Genomic DNA, 23,426 nt, shown 5'->3' with positions numbered 1-23,426 from the left:
ATGGCTTAGACTTTAATATAAAAACATGGAAGAAAACTGAGGGATAGAAGTATTTCTTTTTATCTGTAAATTTTTAAAAATTAAAATCAGAATGCTAAGGTCATAGTCTACTCAGCAGTTAAAGTGCTCCTATGCTCCTGTGTCACATTTGTCTTTATAAATAATGTTACTTCAGGTTGTTCTGAATTTTGGAGTCCTATGCCTCACACAAAGCAGGACCAGAACACTTCTCTTTGGACATTGTGCACAGCCCTGTACAATTTTAGTCTTTTCCTTTTTACTTGTGAGTCAAACACTTCACAATGAGCAGACCCCAAGCATGCTCACAGCCTTACATGTCAGACCAGGAACAAGAAGGTTATGTGCTCTTGTTGCTGCACTACCTTAAGTAGATGATAATGATCTTGAGTATGTAGATATCCAACATTTAAAGCATTTTCATTCCAGCTGTCTTCCAGAACAGTTCCTGTGCACTTTAAACTGCTCTCTTTCTCTGGATTGCTTACTGGCAGGATAACTGTGAAACTCATCACTGTGAAAGTGTAGATTATTAAATAAACTACATATTAATCAAAATAAAAACCTAACCATTGCAAAGTCTTATGTACCTTTGACTGCATTGCTGTGTTTTTAACCAGCTTTGTTGGCGTCTCATTTGTGTATGAGGAAAGAACCTATTGGCATTTAATTGTATTTAGACAATGTGTTTTATTGGACTTCAATACAGATTTTACTTTGTTTTCTTCTAATTAATTGTCATCTTATGGTGACTGAAGCAATTGCAAAGTATTTGACACAGTAGCTTCATTTTTCTAAGAAACTGGTTTTAAATCCTGCCCTGGATTTTGCATAAGGTTTTGCACATTACCTTTGTCATTATAGATTTTCCTCTCGCATCCTAAAGATGTGCAGACCAGAATTATAAGAATAAAACTCAATGAATTAAAGTTTTAACTCTCATTTGGGCCATTTAGTTTATCCTTTCCCATTACTCTTCTGTATTTCATTTGCAGTTGGCCACATATTTTAATTATATTTTAAGTAATCATCAAAAATAACATGCTTACCTTAATTGTGCTTAGAAGGCAACGTTAAATTATTGCTATTAACATTCTATCTGTTCTAATTTAATACTGACAGCAGTAATTTTACTTTAGAATTGAAAGAGGCTTCACCTTGCCTTGTCAGTAGATTAAGTAAACGATATAGCTTTTTGGGAATGTCACATTATTTTATGTATAAAAAACTTCTTTACTTCTTTTCACTATATTGTCTTTTCTAGGCCATTACAGATTGCAAGATGGTACTGGATGTAGGTGAAGGGACTATGGAGCAGGTAGCAGGCCAAGGCAATCTTTGCAATGAAAAGCTTGGTGTAATCAAGAAAGAACTACAGCGAAATGGACTACGAAATACTACACACTTGTCTCCTTCCTCTTTTAGTCAAACAAAGCCAAATCTTAGCTGCCAGGATCTTGGAATGGTTGAGAATGAGTTTATGAAGTCATTGCGTTCAGATACACGGAGACCAGAATGCAAGAAGCCACTGGGGCTAGAGGTAAAGAGACCTTCTGTGTCAGAAGTAAAAAAGACCTCGGAGTCTTCGAATATTTCAAAACAGTTGGGATCAGCAGATATTAAGAAGCTTAACGTATCCAAGATGACTCGGGCTCCTGTGCCACCATCTCGAAGTTTGACCAGCCCAATGTTTAATGGACACCGTGCTTGGATGCGCCGAAGTGAGAGCACATGTGCCATGAATGGAGAAGAAATCGGGGGTCGTGGAAGGCTGCGTCCTGCTACCTCTCTTCCTCATATTGCTAGGGCAATGCCCCTCACTCCACTGCCAGTATCGGGACGCAATTCTTGCCTTCTTGTCGCTCTACGACCAACCAATATTGAACAAGAGAGAGAAGCTTTTTTTCAGGCAGACTTTAAATATGAACCACAGTTTGAATATGCAGAACCACAGCCCACCAGTGTTCTTGAAAAGTACTCAGAGGGGTCTGGCCAGTTCCTCACACAGGTATATCTATGTCCTGTTGAGAGTTTGACTGCATGACTACATCATAGAATGTTAAACTAACTAAATTTTAAAATCTTTGCCAGAATTTTTTTTGTTTGTCACATTTTTTTTTAACTGCTGCCTTTGTTGATTGTTGGTCTATTGATGAGTTTCCCAAATGCAGTCTTTTTCTCAAAATATGTTTGTCGCTGTAAACCATGTAGAAAAGTATGTTTCAGAAATATAAAGAAATTAAATAAATACATAACCAGATACTTATTTTAATGGACAACTTAGTTAATTTAAATAGTATATTTCTGGCAATTTAATTGTATTATTTGTAAATATAGTCAACATTTTCCAGATTTTATTAATATCATGCTAAAATCTTTATTATTTGTTTCTTCATATCATGTTTTTCTGTAACAGAATTGAGATGAGGGTCATTTAAGAGAATATAGTTGTTAAAATGTAACTTCCATAGAGTTGTCTAAAATGAAAAGAGATCTGTTGAGAAGATTCTATGTTCAATCCAGCAAGAAAGCTTTTATTGGTGGCAAAATAGAACTGAGATGTTTTTCTAAAAAGAGCAAGAACAGCATTTGGAAGAGGGAAGAATGTATAAATATAACTACACACCCACAGTATGGTGCTTTTTTCAGACTTTTTTGTTAAAATGAAGAAAAACTTTCATCTCAAGATTTATATTTTTAGTTTGATGTAGCTGAACTATGTTTGATGAGAACAGTCAATTCAAAGTGCAGTAAAAAATGTATCTTGCTAATACTAATCTTTTGATACATCTTCTCAGACTTCCTTTAAATAATCTTTGTGACTCTGGAGCAGTTACGGCACACCCACTTGATTTACAGTCATGTAGTCTGACATATCCAGTGACTCAGTCCAACCAGCAACTTGCCTTGACAAAATAATGTAGGTTTTGTCTTAAGTCTTTAGGGCAACACTGTATATGTGAGGGTTAATAAAAATTGAGTGTTCAGCACATGTAATGCAGGTACGAGGAATAAGGAATGCCTCGTTTTGGACCTGATAAATCAAAGTCTTATTAATGTTGAATGTTTTAAATACCATGACAAAATGAACAAATGGCAGAGATTGTGGCTAAACTCACCATACCTATAAAACCTTTGCGTGGGGGACCTGGGCTGTCAGGCAGCATATTATTGGCTGACAGAAAAGGGGTAAGCGCATGATACTTTGTAAATGTGAAACTGTGCTGGAAAGTCATTCTGCAGTCCCAACTGACATACCCTGTGATTTGTAGTCATGTAATCTCACATCCTCCAGCAATGAGACCTGCAACTGCAGCCATTAAGTTTAACATTCATCTGACTAGAAGGTCTGTAATGTGGTATTGACTTTATGCTTGGGTTGCTGACCATACTTTTCATCTTTCTTTCTCTCTCATTTCTGGAGGTCTTTGTAGTTCCACTGCACGTTGCAACTTTTTGCCAGCCAAGCACCCTCTACAGCTACTTCCGAAAGGCCATTGTTTCAAAGAATTGTATGACACGCAATTGAAAGAAATGAGAGTTTTAAACAGTAGTGGGCTTGATATAAAGTTTTCAGAAAGGTGCTATGGATTGACATTTCTGAAACTGTAGCAAGTTCTAAGAGAACAGTAGTACCACATCATTATAGTATTATAGCGGAAATGTCTTTTAATTTGGCAGTGAGGTCAGAAAAGATAGTGGAAAGAAAAAGATGTTCATTTTTATATCAGTGGTTCAGCTTAATCGAGGCTTTTTAAAAATTGGTGGAGTCACACTTTACAATGCTCTTCATTTAAAGTTCATTGGATTTCTATAATGAAGTGACCCAATTTTGAATCTATACTAATAAAAGGCAAAGCCCTCACTCACTCACTCACTCATCACTAATTCTCCAACTTCCCGTGTCGGTAGAAGGCTGAAATTTGGCAGGCTCATTCCTTACAGCTTACTTACAAAAATTGGGCAGGTTTCATTTCGAAATTCTACGCGTAATGGTCATAACTGGAAACTATTTTTCAGCTCGATGGCCATGGGGGGGACGGAGTTTTGTGTGACATCATCATGCCTCCCACGTAATCACGTGAACTGACTGTGAGCGCAGTACGTAGAAAACCAGGAAGAGCTCCAAAAAGTGCTGAAGAAAACATGCATTATACAATTGAGAAGGCAGCGAAACAGCGAGCAAGTGACATATACAAGAATATTCATAAGTGCAGCTACTGCGGAAACAAAGCATGGTGTAAACCTAAAGTTTAAATTAAGTTCATAGACAGGCTGCCGCTGGCGTTTGTCATGCCCACGACTAATGCGGGATACAAGTTTAATGAGAGGACGCAGGGTATAAACGAGAGTTTTGATCACTTTGTAACTAAGTTAAAATTGCTGGTGAAGGGCTGTGCTTATGCAAATTCCGAGAGACTGTGTTTGTGGGGGGGATTGACAGTTGAGGCGGGTGGGGAAGTGACGTCATCCTCTCCCCTCCCATTCACCTCATTTTGCTCTGAGCTGAGCTCCGCGGTCTTGCGGAAGCAACTCTGTCACGCTGCCACCAAATACTCACAAAAAAATCCACAAGTTAATACACACGCTGTCTCTAGAGTTTCTCCACACTCAATGTATTCCTTGCATCCCCGTTACACCCTCTGATCTCCCATTTCAATTCAGATGCCTCCAATTTCCAGTAAGGCTCTGCTTTGCGATGAGAAGTAAGAAGTCTCAGGGACAGACCCAACAAAAGGTTGCCATTGATTTCAGGCAAGATTGCTTTTCTCCTGGACACCTATACAGGGAGTGCAGAATTATTAGGTAAGTTGTATTTTTGAGGATTAATTTTAATATGGAACAAACACAGTGCTATCAGTCAGTCCAAAATGTTAGTAAACCTGAAACCTGAATGTTTCACAACGGAAATGTGAGTGTGAACATCATCAGGGGAATACATATGTGCGCACAATTATTAGGCAACTATTAGTGTGCAGATTTATTATGCAACTAAAGGAAAAATGAAAATTTTCCCATCTCACTTGTTTATTTTCATCTGTTATAGTGAGAATAATAAACAAACACCTCAAAATTTACAAATAAACATCTCTGACATTTCAAAAAATCAATCAATCAATGACCAATATAGCCACCCTTCTTTCCAATAACAGTCATAAGCCTTTCCATTCATGGAGTCTGTCAGTTTCTTGATCTGTTGACGATCAGCTTTTTGTGGAGCAGTGACTACAGCCTCCCAGACACTCTTCAGAGAGGTGTATTGTTTTTCTCCCCCGTAAATCTAGCGTTTAAGAAGTGCCCACAAGTTCTCGATAGGGTTTAGGTCAGATGAGGAAGGTGGACCATGTCATTATTCCTTCACCTTTAAGGCCTTTACTGGCTGGCCACGCAGTGGAGAACTTCGATGCAAGGGATGGAGCATTGGCCTGCATAAAAATCATTGTCTTTTTCCTGTATCACTGTTTGAAGAAAGTGTCTTCGAAAAACTGGCAGTAGGTTTGGGAGTTGATTTTGAGTTCATCTTCAATGCAAAAAGGTCCAACTAGCTCATCTTTAAAAATACCAGCTCATACCAGTACCCAACCTCCACTGATCCACAGGTCCATCCATCTGGTCCATCAAGAGTCACTCTCATCTCAATCGGTCCATAAAACCTTTGAAAAAAATCTGTCTTCAGGTATTTCTTGGCCCAGTTTTGACGTTTCAACTTATGTTTCTTGTTCAGTGGTGGTTGGGTTTCAGCCCTCCTTACCTTGGCCATGTCTTTGAGCACTGAACACCTTGTACTTCTGGGCACTCCAGGTAGGTTGCAGCTCTGGAATTTGAAAGTACTGGAGGATAATGGGTTCCTGGTAGCTTCACATTTGATTCTTCTCAAATCTTTGGCAGCTAATTTGCGTCTTTTGTTCTCAACACGTTTCTTGCAACCCTGTTGACTATTTGCAACAAAATGTTTGATGGTTCTGTGATCACACACCAATATCTTAGCAATTCCAAAAGTGCTGCATCCCTCTGAAAGACTTTTTACAATTTTTGACTTTTCAGAGTCAGTTAAATCTCTTTTTGGCCCATTTTGCCTGAGGAAAACTAGCTGCCTAATAATTCTGCACACCTTGATATAGGGTGTTGATCTCCTTAGGCCACACCTTCCCTCATTACACAAATACACATCACCTGACGTGCTTAAATCCAATAAGCATTCAAGTTAATACAGCTTGGAGTTGGAATATACGCATTAAAAATGATGATATGGTCAAAATACTCACTTGCCTAATAATTGTGCACACAGTGTATGTTGCATTCTCAACGAGTGAGCTCGTGCAGCTTCATCATATTACAACCATAGTGCTGAACTGACAACGTGATATATAAAGAGAACTATAATAATCGTAATAAACGAACAATAAAACAGCGGAGAACCCATGGATTAAATAAAAAGGCAGCTTCCTTGGCAAAGCAAGGAAAGAGGATGGCTTTATATGTTGTTCGTTTATAAAACAGCGGAGAAGCTGTGTAAAGGCTGCTTCACAAAAAGCCAGCAGAACAGGCAGTCAGCTAAAGAAGGGAATCAATAAATATCTCTAATCGTGATAAACGAACAAAAAATAGCGTACAAGCCGCGGATTAAATAAAGGAAATGGGTACCTGAACAGTACAATAAGTCTCGAATAGCTACTCAATAGCTATAAGAATCTTAATAAACGAAACATAAAACAGTACAAAACCGCGAAGCAAGGAGAAACGACGGCCAAATATATGGCGTTCGTTTATTAGGCAACGGGGAAGCTGTGTGAAGGCAGCTACACAAAAAAACAGCAGAGCGCCATACGCTGAATGTATTCCTCGCATCACCGTTATACCCTCTGATCTCCCATTTCAATACAAATGCCTCAAATTTCCAGTAAGGCTCTGCTTCACAATGACAATTAATATGTCTCAGGGACAAACCCCATAAAAGGTTGCCATTGATTTGAGGCCACATTGCTTTCCTCCTGGACAAAAGTAGACGTTGCATTCTCAAAAGTAATCTCAGTGCACAGCTTGGTCATATTACAACCGGACTGCTGAACTGACAACTTGGTATACGCGGGGATTTTGCTATATACAGTATATATACAGTATATGTACGTATGTATGTATGTATGTATGTTTATATATATATATATATATATATATATATATATATATATATATATATATATATATATGTACTGTAGATATATATATGTAGATATGTATGTATATCTATACTAATAAAAGGCAAAGCCCTCACTCACTCACTGACTCATCACTAATTCTCCAACTTGCCGTGTAGGTAGAAGGCTGAAATTTGGCAGGCTTATTCCTTACAGCTTACTTACAAAAGTTGGGCAGGTTTCATTTCGAAATTCTACGCATAAGGGTCATAACTGGAAGCTATTTTTCCCCATATAATGTAATGGAGTCTTGAGTTGGAGATGGCCATGGGGGGCGGAGTTTCCTGTGACATCATCACGCCTCCTACGTAAGTACGTAGAGAACAAGGAATAACTCCAAGCACAAAACGCCATTTCACAATTGAGAAGGCAGAAAAACATTATAAAGCAAATGATGCATATGCGGAAACAAAGCACGGCGTGAACCGTAAGCTTATATTAAATTAAGTTCATAGACAGGCTGCCACTAGCGTTTGTAATTTAGTGCCTGCCCATATAAGGCCGTCCATCAGCGGCAATCCAATACAAACACTGCCGGTAAATGTTCACGGGTGAAGGACTGTGCTTATGCAGAGGAAGATGAGATGGTCAGGGTGGTGTTTGGCACAAACTCATTGAAACTGCGAGAGAAACTTTTAAGTGCGGGTCTTAGCTGACATTACGAGATGGCACCAGTACAGCTGGGAACCTTCGATGCAAGAACACCAAGCGGCTCACGTGAACTGACGCAATGCGCAGACAAAAAGCAACAGTTGCAAAGAGTGCTGAACAAAAACCGAATTACACAATTGAGAAGGCAGCAAAAAATATGAAGCGTCTTATACATACAATCATATTCATAAGTGCAGCTACTGCGGAAACAAAGCACACGGTGGAAAAAGTGAATGTCCTGCTAAAGGAAGACAGTGTAAAAAAACCCGTGCATGCAGTTTGTCACATCACAGATAAAGAGGAAGGCGAGCTGTTTATTGATGCAGTAAGGAACTAATCGATGAATGAAACCTCTTATCTTTACAGCGATTGACAAACACGGAATGTAACTTGAACACATCCTACAAATCCGAGCCTGATTGAAAGAAATAATGATAATCAAATCCTTGATGACAGCAACATTCAATAACACTCACAAAACAATTACTGTATATTGACAATCATGTTACGTTATTTTTAAAATGTTCCCTTTTCTTTTCATAACTTCTACTTCTCCACTGCGGTACGGGTATATATATATAAAATGTATATATATACCCGATCTACAATACATACTTTAGCATAGACAAGCCACGCTGTGGCTAATTGTAGAGTCTTAAGCCTCTAACGCCGACATTCGAGGTTCGATTCGAGAGGGTGTACTGACTATGTACGCGCGCTACCTGATTCATTTTACCTTCGCATCTCCTTGGTTTGGGACGTATGAAAAATATTAGGTTAACGCAGAATCATGTTACGTTATTTTTAAAATTTTCCCTTTCTTAGCACAAGCACAGCTGAGAAGCTTCGATGCATGTACTCCATAGCGCGTTAAAAATAACGCATTTAATCACACTTTCAATTCCAAGCAAGCGGAACTTTTGTCAATGCATGATTTCCTGGTACATCGATTACACTGATGCACACATCACAGCTACAAAAATGTTAGAGTCGGAATAAAGCGCGTTCCTACGACTGATCATTTCGACTACCCGAGCGAAGCCTTGATAAAAGCATGGTTTTGTGCACACTGAAAAGCAAGCAAAATTAGATGCATTACAGAAAGCGGACTTTGTGGCTCTTACTGGGGATCATTGGACTTCCGTGACCGTTAGTAATTCTAATTACATCTAATTACAAAATGTTCAATGATCACACTGTTTTAGCCTAATGTACAAAATAATTTTGGCTAATGTTACTCAGAGTTTAAAGATTAAGCTGGTCAAATTACCTTTTATGTTTCTGACTTATTTTTTTAAGAAGAAAAACTGCACTTCATGTTGAAATTTTGGTTATTATTATTTCAAGACAATACCATTCTGAAAATGTACAGGGTGGGCCAATTATATGGATACATCTTAATAAAATGGGAATGGTTGGTGATATTAACTTCCTGTTTGTGGCACATTAGTATATGTGAGGGGGGAAACTTTTCAAGATGGGTGGTGACCATGGTGGCCATTTGGAAGTCGGCCATTTTGGATCCAACTTTTGTTTTTCAATAGGAAGAGGGTCATGTGACACATCAAACTTATTGGGAATTTCACAAGAAAAACAATGGTGTGCTTGGTTTTAACATAACTTTATTCTTTCATGAGTTATTTACAAGTTTCTGACCACTTATAAAATGTGTTCAATGTGCTGCCCATTGTGTTGGATTGTCAATGCAACCCTCTTCTCCCACTCTTCACACACTGATAGCAACACCGCAGGAAAAATGCTAGCACAGGCTTCCAGTATCCGTAGTTTCAGGTTCTGCACATCTCGTATCTTCACAGCATAGACAATTGCCTTCAGATGACCCCAAAGATAAAAGTCTAAGGAGGTCAGATCGGGAGACCTTGGGGGCCATTCAACTGGCCCACAACGACCAATCCAATTTCCAGGAAACTGTTCATCTAGGAATGCTCGGACCTGACACCCATAATGTGGTGGTGCACCATCTTGCTGGAAAAACTCAGGGAACGTGCCAGCTTCAGTGCATAAAGAGGGAAACACATCATCATGTAGCAATTTCATATCCAGTGGCCTTGAGGTTTCCATTGATGAAGAATGGCCCCACTATCTTTGTACCCAATATACCACACCATACCATCAATTTTTTTGTTCCAACAGTCTTGGAGGGATCTGTCCAATGTGGGTTAGTGTCAGACCAATAGCGGTGGTTTTGTTTGTTAACTTCACCATTCACATAAAAGTTTGCCTCATCACTGAACAAAATCTTCTGCGTAAACTGAGGGTCCTGTTCCAATTTTTGTTTTGCCCATTCTGCAAATTCAGTGCGTCGATCTGGGTCATCCTAGTTGAGATGCTGCAGTAGCTGGAGTTTGTAAGGGTGCCATTTGTGAGTAGCTAATATCCGCCGAAGGGATGTTCGACTAATGCCACTCTCCAGTGACATGCAGCGAGTGCTACGCTGTGGGCTCTTGCTGAATGAAGCTAGGCAAGCCACTGATGTTTCTTCATTAGTGGCAGTTTTCATGCATCCACATTTTGGCAAATCCAACTCTGAACCAGTTTCACGAAACTTAGCAAGCAGTTTGCTAACTGTAGCATGGGAGATGGGTGGTCTCGTAGGGTGTCTTGCATTGAAATCTGCTGCAATGACCCAGTTACTGCGTTCACCAGACATCAACACAATTTCAATCCGCTCCTCACGTGTTAACCTCTGTGACATGTCAATGGCTGTAAACAAAGAGAAACTTGTAAATAACTCATGAAAGAATAAAGTTACATTAAAACCAAGCACACCATTGTTTTTCTTGTGAAATTCCCAATAAGTTTGATGTGTCACATGACCCTCTTCCTATTGAAAAAACAAGAGTTGGATCCAAAATGGCCGACTTCGATATAAATGGCCCACCCTGTACTTAAAGTACTTAAACTACCACTTTATTTTTAAGTCTGCCCAATTTTAACCAGGGATGATATTTTTGTTTCTGTTTTGAATTCAAATGCAGTTTAAAAGCATTTTTTTTTTCAGAAATTAAAAGAGCTTGAGTTTACAATATTCATGTCCATATCTATTATTTGATTCTGTCGCCCACTAAAACCCTTTTAAATTAAAAATAAAACATTTGCGATTTGGGGCAAATTTTCATGTGTGATTACATACGATTAATCAAGATTAATTATTACACAGCCTCTAATTAATTGGATTAATTTTTTTAATCAAGTCCCACCCCTAATATACAAAGTATATGTAGATATATATATGTAGATTTGTATATATATATGTGTATATACAGTATATATGTAGATATGTATATGTGTATATATATGTATATATATGTGTGTATGTGTATATATGTATATATATACACTATATATTTATATGTATATATATATGTATGTGTGTGTATATATATGTGTGTATATATGTATATATATATATATTTATATATATATATATATATATATATATATATATATATATATATATATAGCAACACTCATGACAATGACAAAACAATTACATTGTCAATTATGTTACGTTATTATTAAAATGTTTCCTTTTCTTTTTACTTCTCCGCTGCCAAGCGTGGGTATTTTGATATATATATATATATATATATATAGATAGATAGATATGACAACAACACTCATATCAATGACAAAACAATTACATTAACAATCATCTTAAGTTATTTTTAAAATGTTTCCTTTTCTTTTTCATATCTTCTTTAACACACTACTTCTCCGCTGCAAAGCGGTATTCTGCTAGTATTTATATATATATATATATATATATATAAAATGTGTAGATATGTGTGTATATATGTATATATATATATATATATATATATATATATATATATATATATATGTAGATCTATATATATGTATATATGTGTCTGTGTGTGTGTGTGTGTGTATATATATGTATATTTATCTGTATGTATGTATATGTATATATATGTTGATATGTGTATATATGTATATGTATATATGTTTATATGTGTGTGTGTTTCTGTATATATATATATATATATATATATATATATATATATATATATATATATATGTATATATATATATGACAGCAACACTCATAACAGTGACAAAACAATTACATTGACAATCATGTTACGTTATTTTTAAAATGTTTCTTTTTCTTTTTCATAACTTCTTTAACACACTACTTCACCGCTGCAAAGCGCGGGTATTTTGCTAGTAGCCATTAAGCATCATTTCTGGTTTTGTGAATCAAAGTGACCTGTTGATGCAATATACTTAAAAAAAAAAAAAAAATGTTAGTGGTGAATGAGAATGTGTACAGGTTCGGTACCTGCTCAACTGGACTGCTTTCTCTGCTCTGTAAAGTAAAAATAGATTGACAAGCTCATATTGAAGTAAAAATTTCCAAGACCCACCACTTACTGAATGTACACAAAGCAAACGGTTAAAAAGAATGAGTTAACAGCTGCTTAATTGTATGTTGAGTTACTGAAGTTAACAAGAAGTTACATTTAAGGGAAATCTACTTTTGTGTTTGTGTAGATGGGCCCTGTTCTGCATAGCGTTACGATAACTGTAAGGGCTCGTTTATACTTCACGCTCAGAACGCATACACACCCGCATCATGGCTGCCACGCGTTCCCAGCGTTCATTTGATGTGTCCCTTGAGCAGGTCCTCAGAAATTAACGCGATGCATGCGCGAGTTGCAGTACCAGCAAAAAGTCATGGGGCACAGTGTGATAAAAGTCAAAATGTGACATCAGAGTCTCTGTTTACTATCTACATGTGACAGCCTCTATGCAGATCCTACGGGATCAATGTGCGCGCTTCAATGTTTGATGAATGGTTCGATGTGGTGAAGCAAAATGCAGACATACAATGCATTTGTGGTACTTTTCAAGCGTCGCATATTCCTAATCGTAATGACACAATGCATTTTAAAAGTCTCACATACCATCTTTTGTGCCGTCTTTTTTTATAACTTCACAACAGCAACATAATGTACAGCGCTGTATTTGAGCCACAGAGGAAAATAAAATAAGGACATTGTGAAAATGTGTATGTTGTGATTAAAGTGGAAATTTTGGCTTTAATCTCGAAATGTCCACTTTAACCTCGTAGTTTACTTTATTATTAAACAGATCGTCATAAACGTCATCCCAGTTTTTAATCGCTGCAAGCTTCCTGGACCTGACAGCAGCAGCAAGCAGCAATAGATCACCACACAGAACACATTCAATTTATGATATTCCAACTCTCTGCAAATTTAGAATCTTTAGATTTATACTTGATATTACTTTCATGATGAAATGCATTAAAGTATGTATGTTACATTTTACAGATAAATCAATAATTTCGTTTAATAATCAATACTGTTAATAATTACACACATGAGAGTGACACGTGGCGGAGCAGTAGCGCTGCTGTCTCGCAGGGAGTAATGTCGCTGGTATTCCCTGCTTGGAGCTTACATGTTTTCCTGCTGGGTTTTCACAGTGTGCTCCCGTTTCCTTCAAAAGATATGCAGATTTAGGGACTTGGTGCTGCTAAAATGATGCCAGTGTATGAGAGTGCTTGTATTCCCCTTGCAAAGAGCTGATGCCACATCTAGGGATTGTTTCTGCCTCATGCCCAATGCTTGCTGGAATGGACACACCCCTGGATTGATGGATTTAATCATTAAACATCCTTTTCAGAGATATTGTGGTAAGATGTCATCGGAATTTAATGGGTGTTTCAGGCAATTCACAACACAGCGAAGCTGAACCTGTTTTCACCGTGATGATATCTCGCACTGCCACCTGCTGAATTCCTCCAGATTTACGTAAAGTACGCGCGCAAGTATAAACAGTAAAACGCTTGCGCAGCAGGAGCGTCCGCTGCAGCATGTGTCGCGTCGCGTGAAGTATAAACCCGACCTTACTAGTTAAAGATAAACAGGAAATGAACCACTCTAAAGGTGTATGAGAATGTCCACAATAAAACATTCCTCAGTCTAGACAGTATCAAATTGGTTTGATACTAGTAGTATGTTAATCTGCCTGCCGTACAAACAATCAATTTAAGTAGCCAAGTATGTAATAAATACTTCAAGTTATCCTTAATCTGCATCTGGCCTCATTGGGGTTGAGTGGGGGTCTGGGGTGTTCATTAGCAGCCTCCTTCCTTGAAGCAGATTTTGCATCCAAAATGTTTCAAATGAAATGCCACAACTGCTCAATAGACACTGCAGCTTGCCAATTTTAACAAAAGTACAATAAATTCAGTTAGCCCATTTGTCATGCAGTCCTAGGAAATGATGGTGTCTTTTGCTTCAGGTTGAATTTTTGCATGTTTTATTTATTTCAGTGCTGCGAACTACAGAACATCACTTCAGCATTTCTTCCAATTTCCCAGATAACCTGTAAATAATACAAAGACAAATCAATTCATATTCTATGTAATGTTTATCTTCTGCAAAAACAGCTTTGTGGCCAGGGGCCTCATGTATAACGCCGTGCGTTGAACTCGCACTATAACATGGTGTAAGCACAAAAGTCGAAATGTGCTTACGCACAGAAAAATCCAGATGCAGGAATCTGTGCGTACTCCAACTTCCACGTTCTTCCGCTACATAAATCCCGATCAGCGTGAAAAGTAACGCTCCTGCACGCGCTTTATGTAACGCCCCAACTCCTCCCAGAATTATGCCTCTTTGAATATTCAAATCAATATAAATCGCCCTTAAGCTCAGCCTTCTGTGAAAAGACAATGGGAAAAGCACGGGGGAAAATATAAGAATTTCAGCGAATACCAAGTGGAGGCAAAGGAAAAATATACTATTTGTTCAAATAAACTGTGGTATAATCAACAAATGGAAGTTGATCGAATGACATAGCGTGTTGGAGAAACTTGAAAGCTCATGTTCACAAAATCGCACAGTGACGGAAATAAAAAAGAAGTCACATATCAAAGTCGCCATGAAAAGGCGAGTTGTAGCCCACTGTCTCAATGTCATATGAAAGCTTATTAGGGTACAGAGAAAAAAAGGCACACAGTGGAGAAAAAGCACGAAATGTCAACTTCAATCTCAACATTTCCACTTTAATCACATAGTTTATTTTGTCATTAAAGTAGAACATCATAAACTTCATCTTAAAATCGTTTAATTAATCAGCTTCTCAAATCACATCGTAATTAAAGTAGCACGTTAAATGCTTTGTTTTTGTATTTGATTTTCTATGTGCTCTATGTGTGTAAATCACTACTTGCTTCTTAAACCAGCTCTCTTCCTCCAACTGGACACAGAATCCATTACATTCGTGATATTACAGCTCTCTGAATAACTAAAATACTGAGATGTATACGTGATATCATTTTTATGATGATAGGAGTTAAAGCACGTTATTATACATGGGTTTCACTTTGATTAAATAATTTATTGCAGCAGTACTCAGGGGCGGCTCTAGGCTTGTGGTGGCACTGGGTTGAGGAAGAATCTATGGCTCCTTCGCCCGCCAATGTCAGTAAGGTAACTTATGCATGGTGGATGGCCACGTCCGTTGCAGACACTGCATAGCTGCCTTGTGCTCATGACACAAGCATTTAACTTTTGCCGAAATTTGTCGCTGCGTTTTTAGCTGTGTTATTTTCTCTTTCTGTTTTATATTCAATATATATTGGCGTAGCCGTCACTGCAGTCCTTGCTTTTCTTTCCCCAAGTAACCGATCGCCACACAATCAGCTCTGTAATAGACGTTAAGCCATCTGTAAGCTTAGCGCCAATTCTTCAAAACGTTTAATGAACATTGAAATATCTTCGTAGTACATGTTTAATTATTCTATCCTTCACGACACTCCCAGTGAAGAATATAGATTATTTAAATGAAGTTAGTTTTATCTGTATAATTTAATAAACATATTTTGCTGCATTTCACCTTAAAATGATATCGTCATCATATGTAAATACTGTACGCGTTTTATAAAGTGGCTCAGGTTGTGCGATATTATAACTATAGTGCAAGTTTACAGTGGGGTGATTGTACTTATAAGTACAAACAGTTCTACAAGGTGCAATTGATTGAGTGCATTTAAAGTTCTTGGGATGAAACTGTTTCTGAACCACGAGGTCTGTACATGAAAGGCTTTAAAACGTTTTGCAGTGGCTGAGGCAGCGTGTCCTTGAAGCTGTATGCCGATAATTCTCTTTCCGATCAGCTGCTGCTGTGATTCACACTCAGATACAGTGATATAGCCTAAATACTCCGAGTGGTGCAGTGAGAGTAATATGGAAAAAGATTATCTGCCTTGGCAACTCCAAATGGGAAGAGCTGAAAGAAGAAGAAGAAGGTGCAGTGAGAGTAACAACGCTAAAGCAGTTATGGTATTTGGAATACTATGGCTATTCCCTGGACCATTATATTGTTACAAGTTAATTACAATCAGATGCGTTACACTAATAAACAATATGCGGTTAGTTTCAGTGTATTTATAAAGCCGCGTCAGGAAAATAAGGTGTAACCACACAGGAACAGTAGCACTGCTTTGACGCTGGGTGCCGCCAGTCTGCAAAACCGAGCAGAGAACTTGCGTACGACAAGGTATGAGGTACCATGGAAAAGTGCGTGGCTTTACGCCAAGTGTAGGTTTTATACATCGCGATTTGAACGTGGAAAAGTTCTAAGCCAACATTTCTGTGCGTATGCACCGTTTATACATGAGGCCCCTGGAGTTGTTGAAAGAGGAAAACTTCAATATAACATGATGTGGATTTACAGTTAAGTGTAGATGCCAGAGGAAGCCAAGATGTACGTGTCTTGCAGTGAAGTTTCACGTGTGAAGAATGGCAGAAAAGTGATCAGTGCCCATTTTCTCTACATCTTTTCCAGTCATACATGTGTCGTTTATCACATCCAGGGTGTACTTGGTTCGTAGGAAATCTGCAAGCTAAAACAACAATTTACAAAACTATAATTCAAACAAAATTGCTCCAGAGCACTGTGACTGACTTATTTGTTTTCTTAAATTGGCTTAATTTTACTTTCTCATTAAGCTAATGGGAGATGACAATAGTGTAAGGTCCTTTTTGAGTAGCTGAGAGTGCTGTCCATCTAGTGCTCAGAATTGTTTACTGATGAAATGGTCGTTAAAGTGCAGAATGCATATTTTCAGCTATGTCACTGCTTGTCTCTCTATTATGAAAGAAAATCTTGAGATGAGGTAATGTAGTACATCTTCCACGGATTACATTAGACACCAAAGGAGATCTTGATATGCTGTTCGCATTAAAACGTTTACAGTTTCCTGTTAAAGTAGCTTTTGCTATGACAATTAACAAATCACAGAGACAAACATTCGAAAAAGTCAGTTTATTTATTACAGAGAAAGAAACAATATTCACTCACTGGCAGTTATACGTTGCATTGTCATGAAGTAAGCCCAAACACGGAATCAAAATTCAGTGCGATATTGAAGAAAAGTTAATTCCAAATATTGTTTTTACTAAGGTTTTACAGTGAAAGTGTAAGTTTAAAAAGTATTTCTGTGTGTTAAGTTCAAAACCGAACAGAACGAAAACATATAACGCAACAAATACGTCTAACGCAACATGAAACAGAATTTTCTTTCAATTTGTTACATTTTACTATTTTTGCTATGGTTAATTACATGCTGTAAAGTAAAATAGTTAGTTCTATTATGCATATGCAACAATTCCCATGAAAATAACAATCTGTTTAAATTGAACATCCACTTCCCCATACGCGATTGTCAGAGCTGCGAAATGGCTAGGGCATATCACCCGCCCAGGGGTTGGTGAGCGAAGTGAGCAGGGGGCAGAGCCCCCTAGTTTACTTGAAAAAAACTCTGAAGACCGTCATCAGGTGATTGAAATTCTAAATGAGTGTGAATACACACGTCTTTTATTCTTTTTTGTATACATGAATACAGGTTACTCCCATAAGGAGAAACCTGTGAGCATGAATGCTAAGCAACCCAGAGGGATATATTTAAAATTTAGCAGCACACAATAGATTGACCAGTAGCCAAAAGACAGTACACATTAATCTATTTTTTTTTAATAAGGGGTACCCTGATGACAAAGAAAGGTTGTGAATCTTTTGGAAGTTTCTGGGTTCCTGTGTGAGAGTCTCCTAAAGTATGATCTGATCTTTATCTAAGTTATCATAAAAGACCAAGAACATCTGATTAAATAGTTTGCAAAAATGTAAAGATTTACAGCATCATATCTTTATTAAAATGCATTGTGTAAATATTCAAGTTCTTGTATGGCAAAATCATTTGAGCTCTTAGAATTAATAGCTGGTTGAACCTCCTTTTTAGAAATAAATTTGATCTGACAGGCATTTTAGCCCATCACACTGAATTTCCTCAGTTTGTTGGCTGCCTGCCTGACAGTGAAGAACAGGAAGCCAAACTTGTGGGATATTTTTATAAGAAAGTGGAGCTCAGATTAGCATTTAAATGCCATCTCTTTGATTAGAACACCTCATTCAATTCTTATCTTTCCTGACATATTGTTCCATATTTGACCCTTTTGAGTAACAGATCCAAAAAAGAAATAACAAAGTGCAAATTTGTGCAAAGTATTTTTAAATACCGTTACAGTATTTGATGTATAAACTATGTTACAATTAATGGATTACAGGTCAGTCAGACATTAAACGTTACATTTTATTCCAATCAAATATGATATTCCTTCCCCTACCCATGTAAAAAACAACAACTCCAATGATTTACCATTGTCACATAACCACAATTATAAGTCAAAATTAAAAAGGACTCCTAACAGATAAGCCATTCATAAAATTTTTGAAAAATTTTAAATCGTTCCTCTCTCTGTCTCTCTACTGGTTTAGAAGTCATTGACTGTGTTCACCCTTTGCCCCCTTCAAAGGTTGCATCGAAGCAGATATTTTACAGTTCTTTATAAAGTAAATTTAATTTTTTCTAATTTTAAGTACACTAGGGGGCATCATTTTATCCTTTCCTCACAGCATTATGGTATGTGGGTTAGGATTTTACCAGTCATGCTTGCTATGTGGTGTACATTTTCACAGTTGCTTGTTCATTTAGCAGCACTGGCCTTCTATTAGACAGATATTATTGTGAAAGTCTGATCAACAAATTAACATTTTTTTAATAGGCTGAGTGTGGGACATTTACAAAACATCCTTTCCCAGCAAGGCAGATTTCTGACAACAGTCAACAAAATTGGAAACTTAATCTTGAGCTATTTTAAATAATCTGAGTCAGGAGAAATATCCATCCATCTATCCATTTCCCAACCCGCTGAATCCGAACACAGGGTCACGGGGGGTCTGCTGGAGCCAATCCCAGCCAACACAGGGCACAAGGCAGGAACCAATCCTCGGCAGGGTGCCAACCCACCGCAGCAGGAGAGATATGTGTGTATACAATTTTAGATTGAAGTAGACAAGTTTCATATAAATTGTATTTTATCAGTTGCTGAGTTTGATTATTGTATTTCTTTTATCAGACTGTCATTTCTGCTATTATTAACTTAATACTGATGAGAAGTAATTCTTGAAGTAATAGAAAATATTCAAAGGGTTCTTCTATAAAACTATATTTTGTCAATTCACTTCAGTCCTTTGTCTATGTTAGGAATAAGTATAACTTGCTTTTCCTTTGCTGATTAGCTACTAGAATTACTAAAACTAGAGAGCTCTGCAAAGCAGTCTTCTTGATTTTAAGTCAATATTTCCATTGGCTGTAGGGCATAGAAAAATGTCAAAAATGTTCAATTAGTTCTCAATATACAGAAACACCATATCCCTCATTTTTACTGTTACGATTCCAGTAGAACAGGACAGAACAGTAATATATCATGAATAAAATAACATTCTCAAAGCCACTTAGTCCAGTTCAGGAGCTTTTGAAGAGCCAGAGCCTATCTTAGTACAGGATACAATGAAGCAAACAGTTCTAAACAAGGGGTTTGGTCATCGCTGGGCCCAATCATGTACTTGTCAACACTACACGGGAGATAATTTGTAATTGCCTGGCAATCTGACATGCTCATCTCTGGGGATAATGGTAGGAAGCGAGAGTACCCACTGTGCCACCGAAAGTATTACAAATGTTGGTTCTAACTTTTGTGACACCACTAGGGGGCGTACCAGCCACCCTACCCGACACAGAAAGATGCTAGAGGCATCCCCGGTCCCCACAAGTCTAACGCACAGTCCCAAAGCACAACACACTTCTTTTCTTTCTCCTTTTCTTTCATTTTCTTATCTTTCTCCTTCACTGTTCCCCGGCAAGTGTTGTCATCCTCTTCCTCCCAACTCTGGCTCCCAGAGTAGTGGCATTTGGCACCATTTCTAACGCACCTGGAAGTGTTCCTCGTGCTTGATGACTTATTTCCGGGTGTGACTGAAGAGTTGCTCTGTAGGGTTTAGCAGCAGCTATAGCACTCCCTGGTGGCGCCCGCGGGTCTCAACAGGGCTGCACCAAACTCCAGTTCCCATGAAGCCCTGCGGGAGTCCTAGGTACTGCTGCAACTCACGGAGGCTGCCATCTAGCGCTCCGGGGGAGGTAACGTTTTTGGATAGGCGGGCTCCCCCGTTCCTCCCAGCGTGGAGGTGTCCTGGCCAGGCAAGGGCCCCGGCTGTCCGCCTCACTGTCTACCACTGAATGAATACTTACCATTCTCTCCTTACATTTTCTTGCAATATGTTTACACTAGTTATGTCATTAAAGTATACTTTTCTTTGTACCCTAAGTTGCTGAATTTCACTCATTGGATATTTTTTGCTACTGTCATGAAGTTTAGGTCTTTAGTTCTGCAGTTCAGACTAAGCATTCATTCAACTACAGAACAAGTACACTTATTGGAGTATTCAGAAGCAGGGTCTTCTAGGCCAAGCTCAGGCTGATAAGATATGGCTTCTGAAAACTGCTATAAACCAGACATCATAGGTTCACAGCTGGCTGCCAGCAGTTGCCACAGTGCAAATCTGCAAACGGTGAGTCCATGACAGTACAACTTCCAAGAAGGCTGTTCTTGTATGTTCCTCATTTTATTATGTTGCTGGGCAGTGTTGAATTAATATTTAAATTATTGATGCATCTCCATATACATCACTCCTCCCTTTTTTCTCAAGTTGCCAAGACCTTTTTGGCAATTTCTAGGCCTGCAGCTGTAATTTTGGTTTCTATCATCTTTCCATATACGTCATATAGCTTCTCATTCCAAGTGCCAGCTTGAATACACTTATATGTGTCTACATCCAACTTAAATCTATATGTAAAATGAGCAAGTATAACAAAAGTAATATGTGCTTATATAACATATTAAAGATTTAACCACTAATTATTGATTACGTTTGCTACACACTACTGGCATGCTGTTGCAAAATACATATGTAGGATAATATAAATCTTACTTGTTTATCAGTGTTATCATTTGTATTTATGTATTTATTTATTTTTTACTTATGCACATTTCTGTTTGTGAAGGTTAAGATCATTCTGTGTCATCCACATGATTAACATCTGAACAGTGTGGGGTACAGCCCGGACACAGACAGGCAGACATGATGTTTCACCACACACACGTTTATTTACAATTATAAGAAGTGCACAGACCCAGTGCCACAGCACCAATTACCCCTTTAAGTCCAGGCCTTCTCACTATGCCTCTCAATCCCTGGTCCGCCTCCACTCCTCTCCCCCGAGGTCTGTCCTCTTCCACCCGATTCCAGCCATCGAATGGAGGGAGGCGGCCCCTTTTATGCAAGGCCAGATGGGCTCCAGGTGCTTCCCGACACTCCTCCGCGGACACTTCCCTGTGTGGCAGAAGTGCCAGCTGTGCACCTGGAAACACTCCGGGTGTCCCTAGTCTTCTTCCCCCCAGCACTTCCGAGTGTGGCAGAAGTGCTGAGGTCCAAGGCTCCGAAGGCAGTGGGGCGCCCCCTGGCAGCGACCACGGGCCCTTATAGGGTTGAGCTTCCAAGCTCCCTACCCGTGGTCCCCAAAGCAACCAGGGTGGTTGCCCCCACGTGGTCTGGGGAAGGCGCAAGCCCTCCTCCGGTCCTCCTGGGCGTCCCGGCCAGGTCGCCTCCCCAGCCGCCTCTGACAACAGGAAATAAGAGTTATTTCAAGTTGATGACCTGTAAATGCGAGTTTTTTCTGACAGTCATTGGAGATATTGTGAATAATGGAAAAAGGGAGAGTCATTTTTCTAGGTTGCTAGAGATGTGCTCAAGATTTTGTCTCAATTACTCTGCTGGTAAGGTAGTATCATTCCCTTAACACGACTTCCCACTTCTCAAATGTTTTTCATAATTCTAAAATCTTGAAAAGGTTTATTTTTGATGGCTCAGTCATTACTCTCTCGTGCTGTGATCAGCAGTTATTTATTCCTAGTGATGCGTGGGCATTACCTTGAAGTCCTTTACAAGGAGTCTGAATGTTATTTAATGCTTTATGATAGCTAAGGTTTCTTCAGAGTGTGCAAAGAAATTAAGTTTTGTTGTCATAACGTTCTCTTTTATGGGTCTGGTTGTTGTTTAGGATGGAATCTTATGTGGTGTCATTTGTTACTGGGATAGACATGCTGGTGACATTCTAAGCAGAAATAAATATATTGGAGTGGTCTTCAGTCAGCAAATACAAGTATCTAAATATATACTTGCATATTACATTAGATATGTGCTATTTTTTATGATGTAGACTGTGTTGAAAGACTGGCCTGGAGTCAGTCTTTCACTTTCACACATGCAATTATACCCAGTATAGTGCAGGTTGTGATTTAAAAAGATTTGTGTGAATTGCAACATATGTAAATCAGTAGATATATCAAAAATGTGACTAAGTTGGTGCCCCCACAGAACATCATTATAAGCTACGTTGTTTTTTCATACTGTACATTCATTTAACTCACATTTATGGTGAAAAATCAATGTTTTCAGTAACTGTTAAAGCTAACTTTAGCTTTAAATGTCATCAAGAATAAGTAAGTTTTACATAATATGTATGACCGCTGACCTGTCATAGAAACACTTTTATGTAGTTATGTTCAAGTGCCTCATTTTCATAAGCAGAAAAGTAAAAAGCAGTGAATAGTTAACTAAAAATGGACTAGTTATGCCAAGCCAGTTCCTAAAATTTAAGATCCTATGGTCTAATAGCCCCAGATCCAAAACAGCTGACTAATTGGCAAGATGACTTATGGAAATGGGTGCATGTCATGGCGAGATGCGTTTTTTTTATTACTTTTTCCTGTCTCTTTGTGTTGACTTTACAATAATAAAAAATTCCAACTGTACCAAACCCTATCTGTATCTATAAAAAGGTGGTTTGAATCCTTCCCCACAGGCAGGATGACTTGGATTTTACATTCCTGAAGGCTGAGATACACCCTGGTCAGTGCAATAAGAAGTCACCATCCTGTCAGGGTGCTCGTTCAGTCTATGGGTATTGTGGAAATGGTAGGCCAATCAATTATACTTGGCAAGGCAAAGTTGTATAACCGTGCTGATGCACTTTACTGAAAGGTCAGTCAGTCAGTCAGTCATTATCCAACCCACTATATCCCA

General features: G+C 38.3%; 1 protein-coding gene across 3 annotated transcripts in view; it reads left to right on the top strand.

Annotated features, from left to right (window-relative positions):
- Positions 1-23,426, top strand: part of LOC120535761 (uncharacterized protein KIAA0895-like) — an 81,437-nt gene that overhangs the window by 15,557 nt on the left and 42,454 nt on the right. For 2 of the 3 annotated variants that reach the window (XM_039763807.1, XM_039763806.1), the window contains one exon: positions 1,283-2,026. The exons of the other annotated variant lie outside the window; for it this stretch is intronic. In XM_039763807.1, the coding sequence (XP_039619741.1) occupies positions 1,301-2,026 (726 nt within the window). In that variant the 5' untranslated portion in view covers positions 1,283-1,300. The remainder of the gene's footprint in view (positions 1-1,282; positions 2,027-23,426) is intronic. 3 annotated transcript variants of the gene reach the window in all.

The sequence above is a fragment of the Polypterus senegalus genome, chromosome 9, assembly GCF_016835505.1.
Source record: "Polypterus senegalus isolate Bchr_013 chromosome 9, ASM1683550v1, whole genome shotgun sequence".
Classification (NCBI taxonomy): domain Eukaryota; kingdom Metazoa; phylum Chordata; class Cladistia; order Polypteriformes; family Polypteridae; genus Polypterus; species Polypterus senegalus.
Note: the sequence above shows the minus strand (reverse complement) of the source record. Positions and strands in the feature narration are given on the sequence as shown.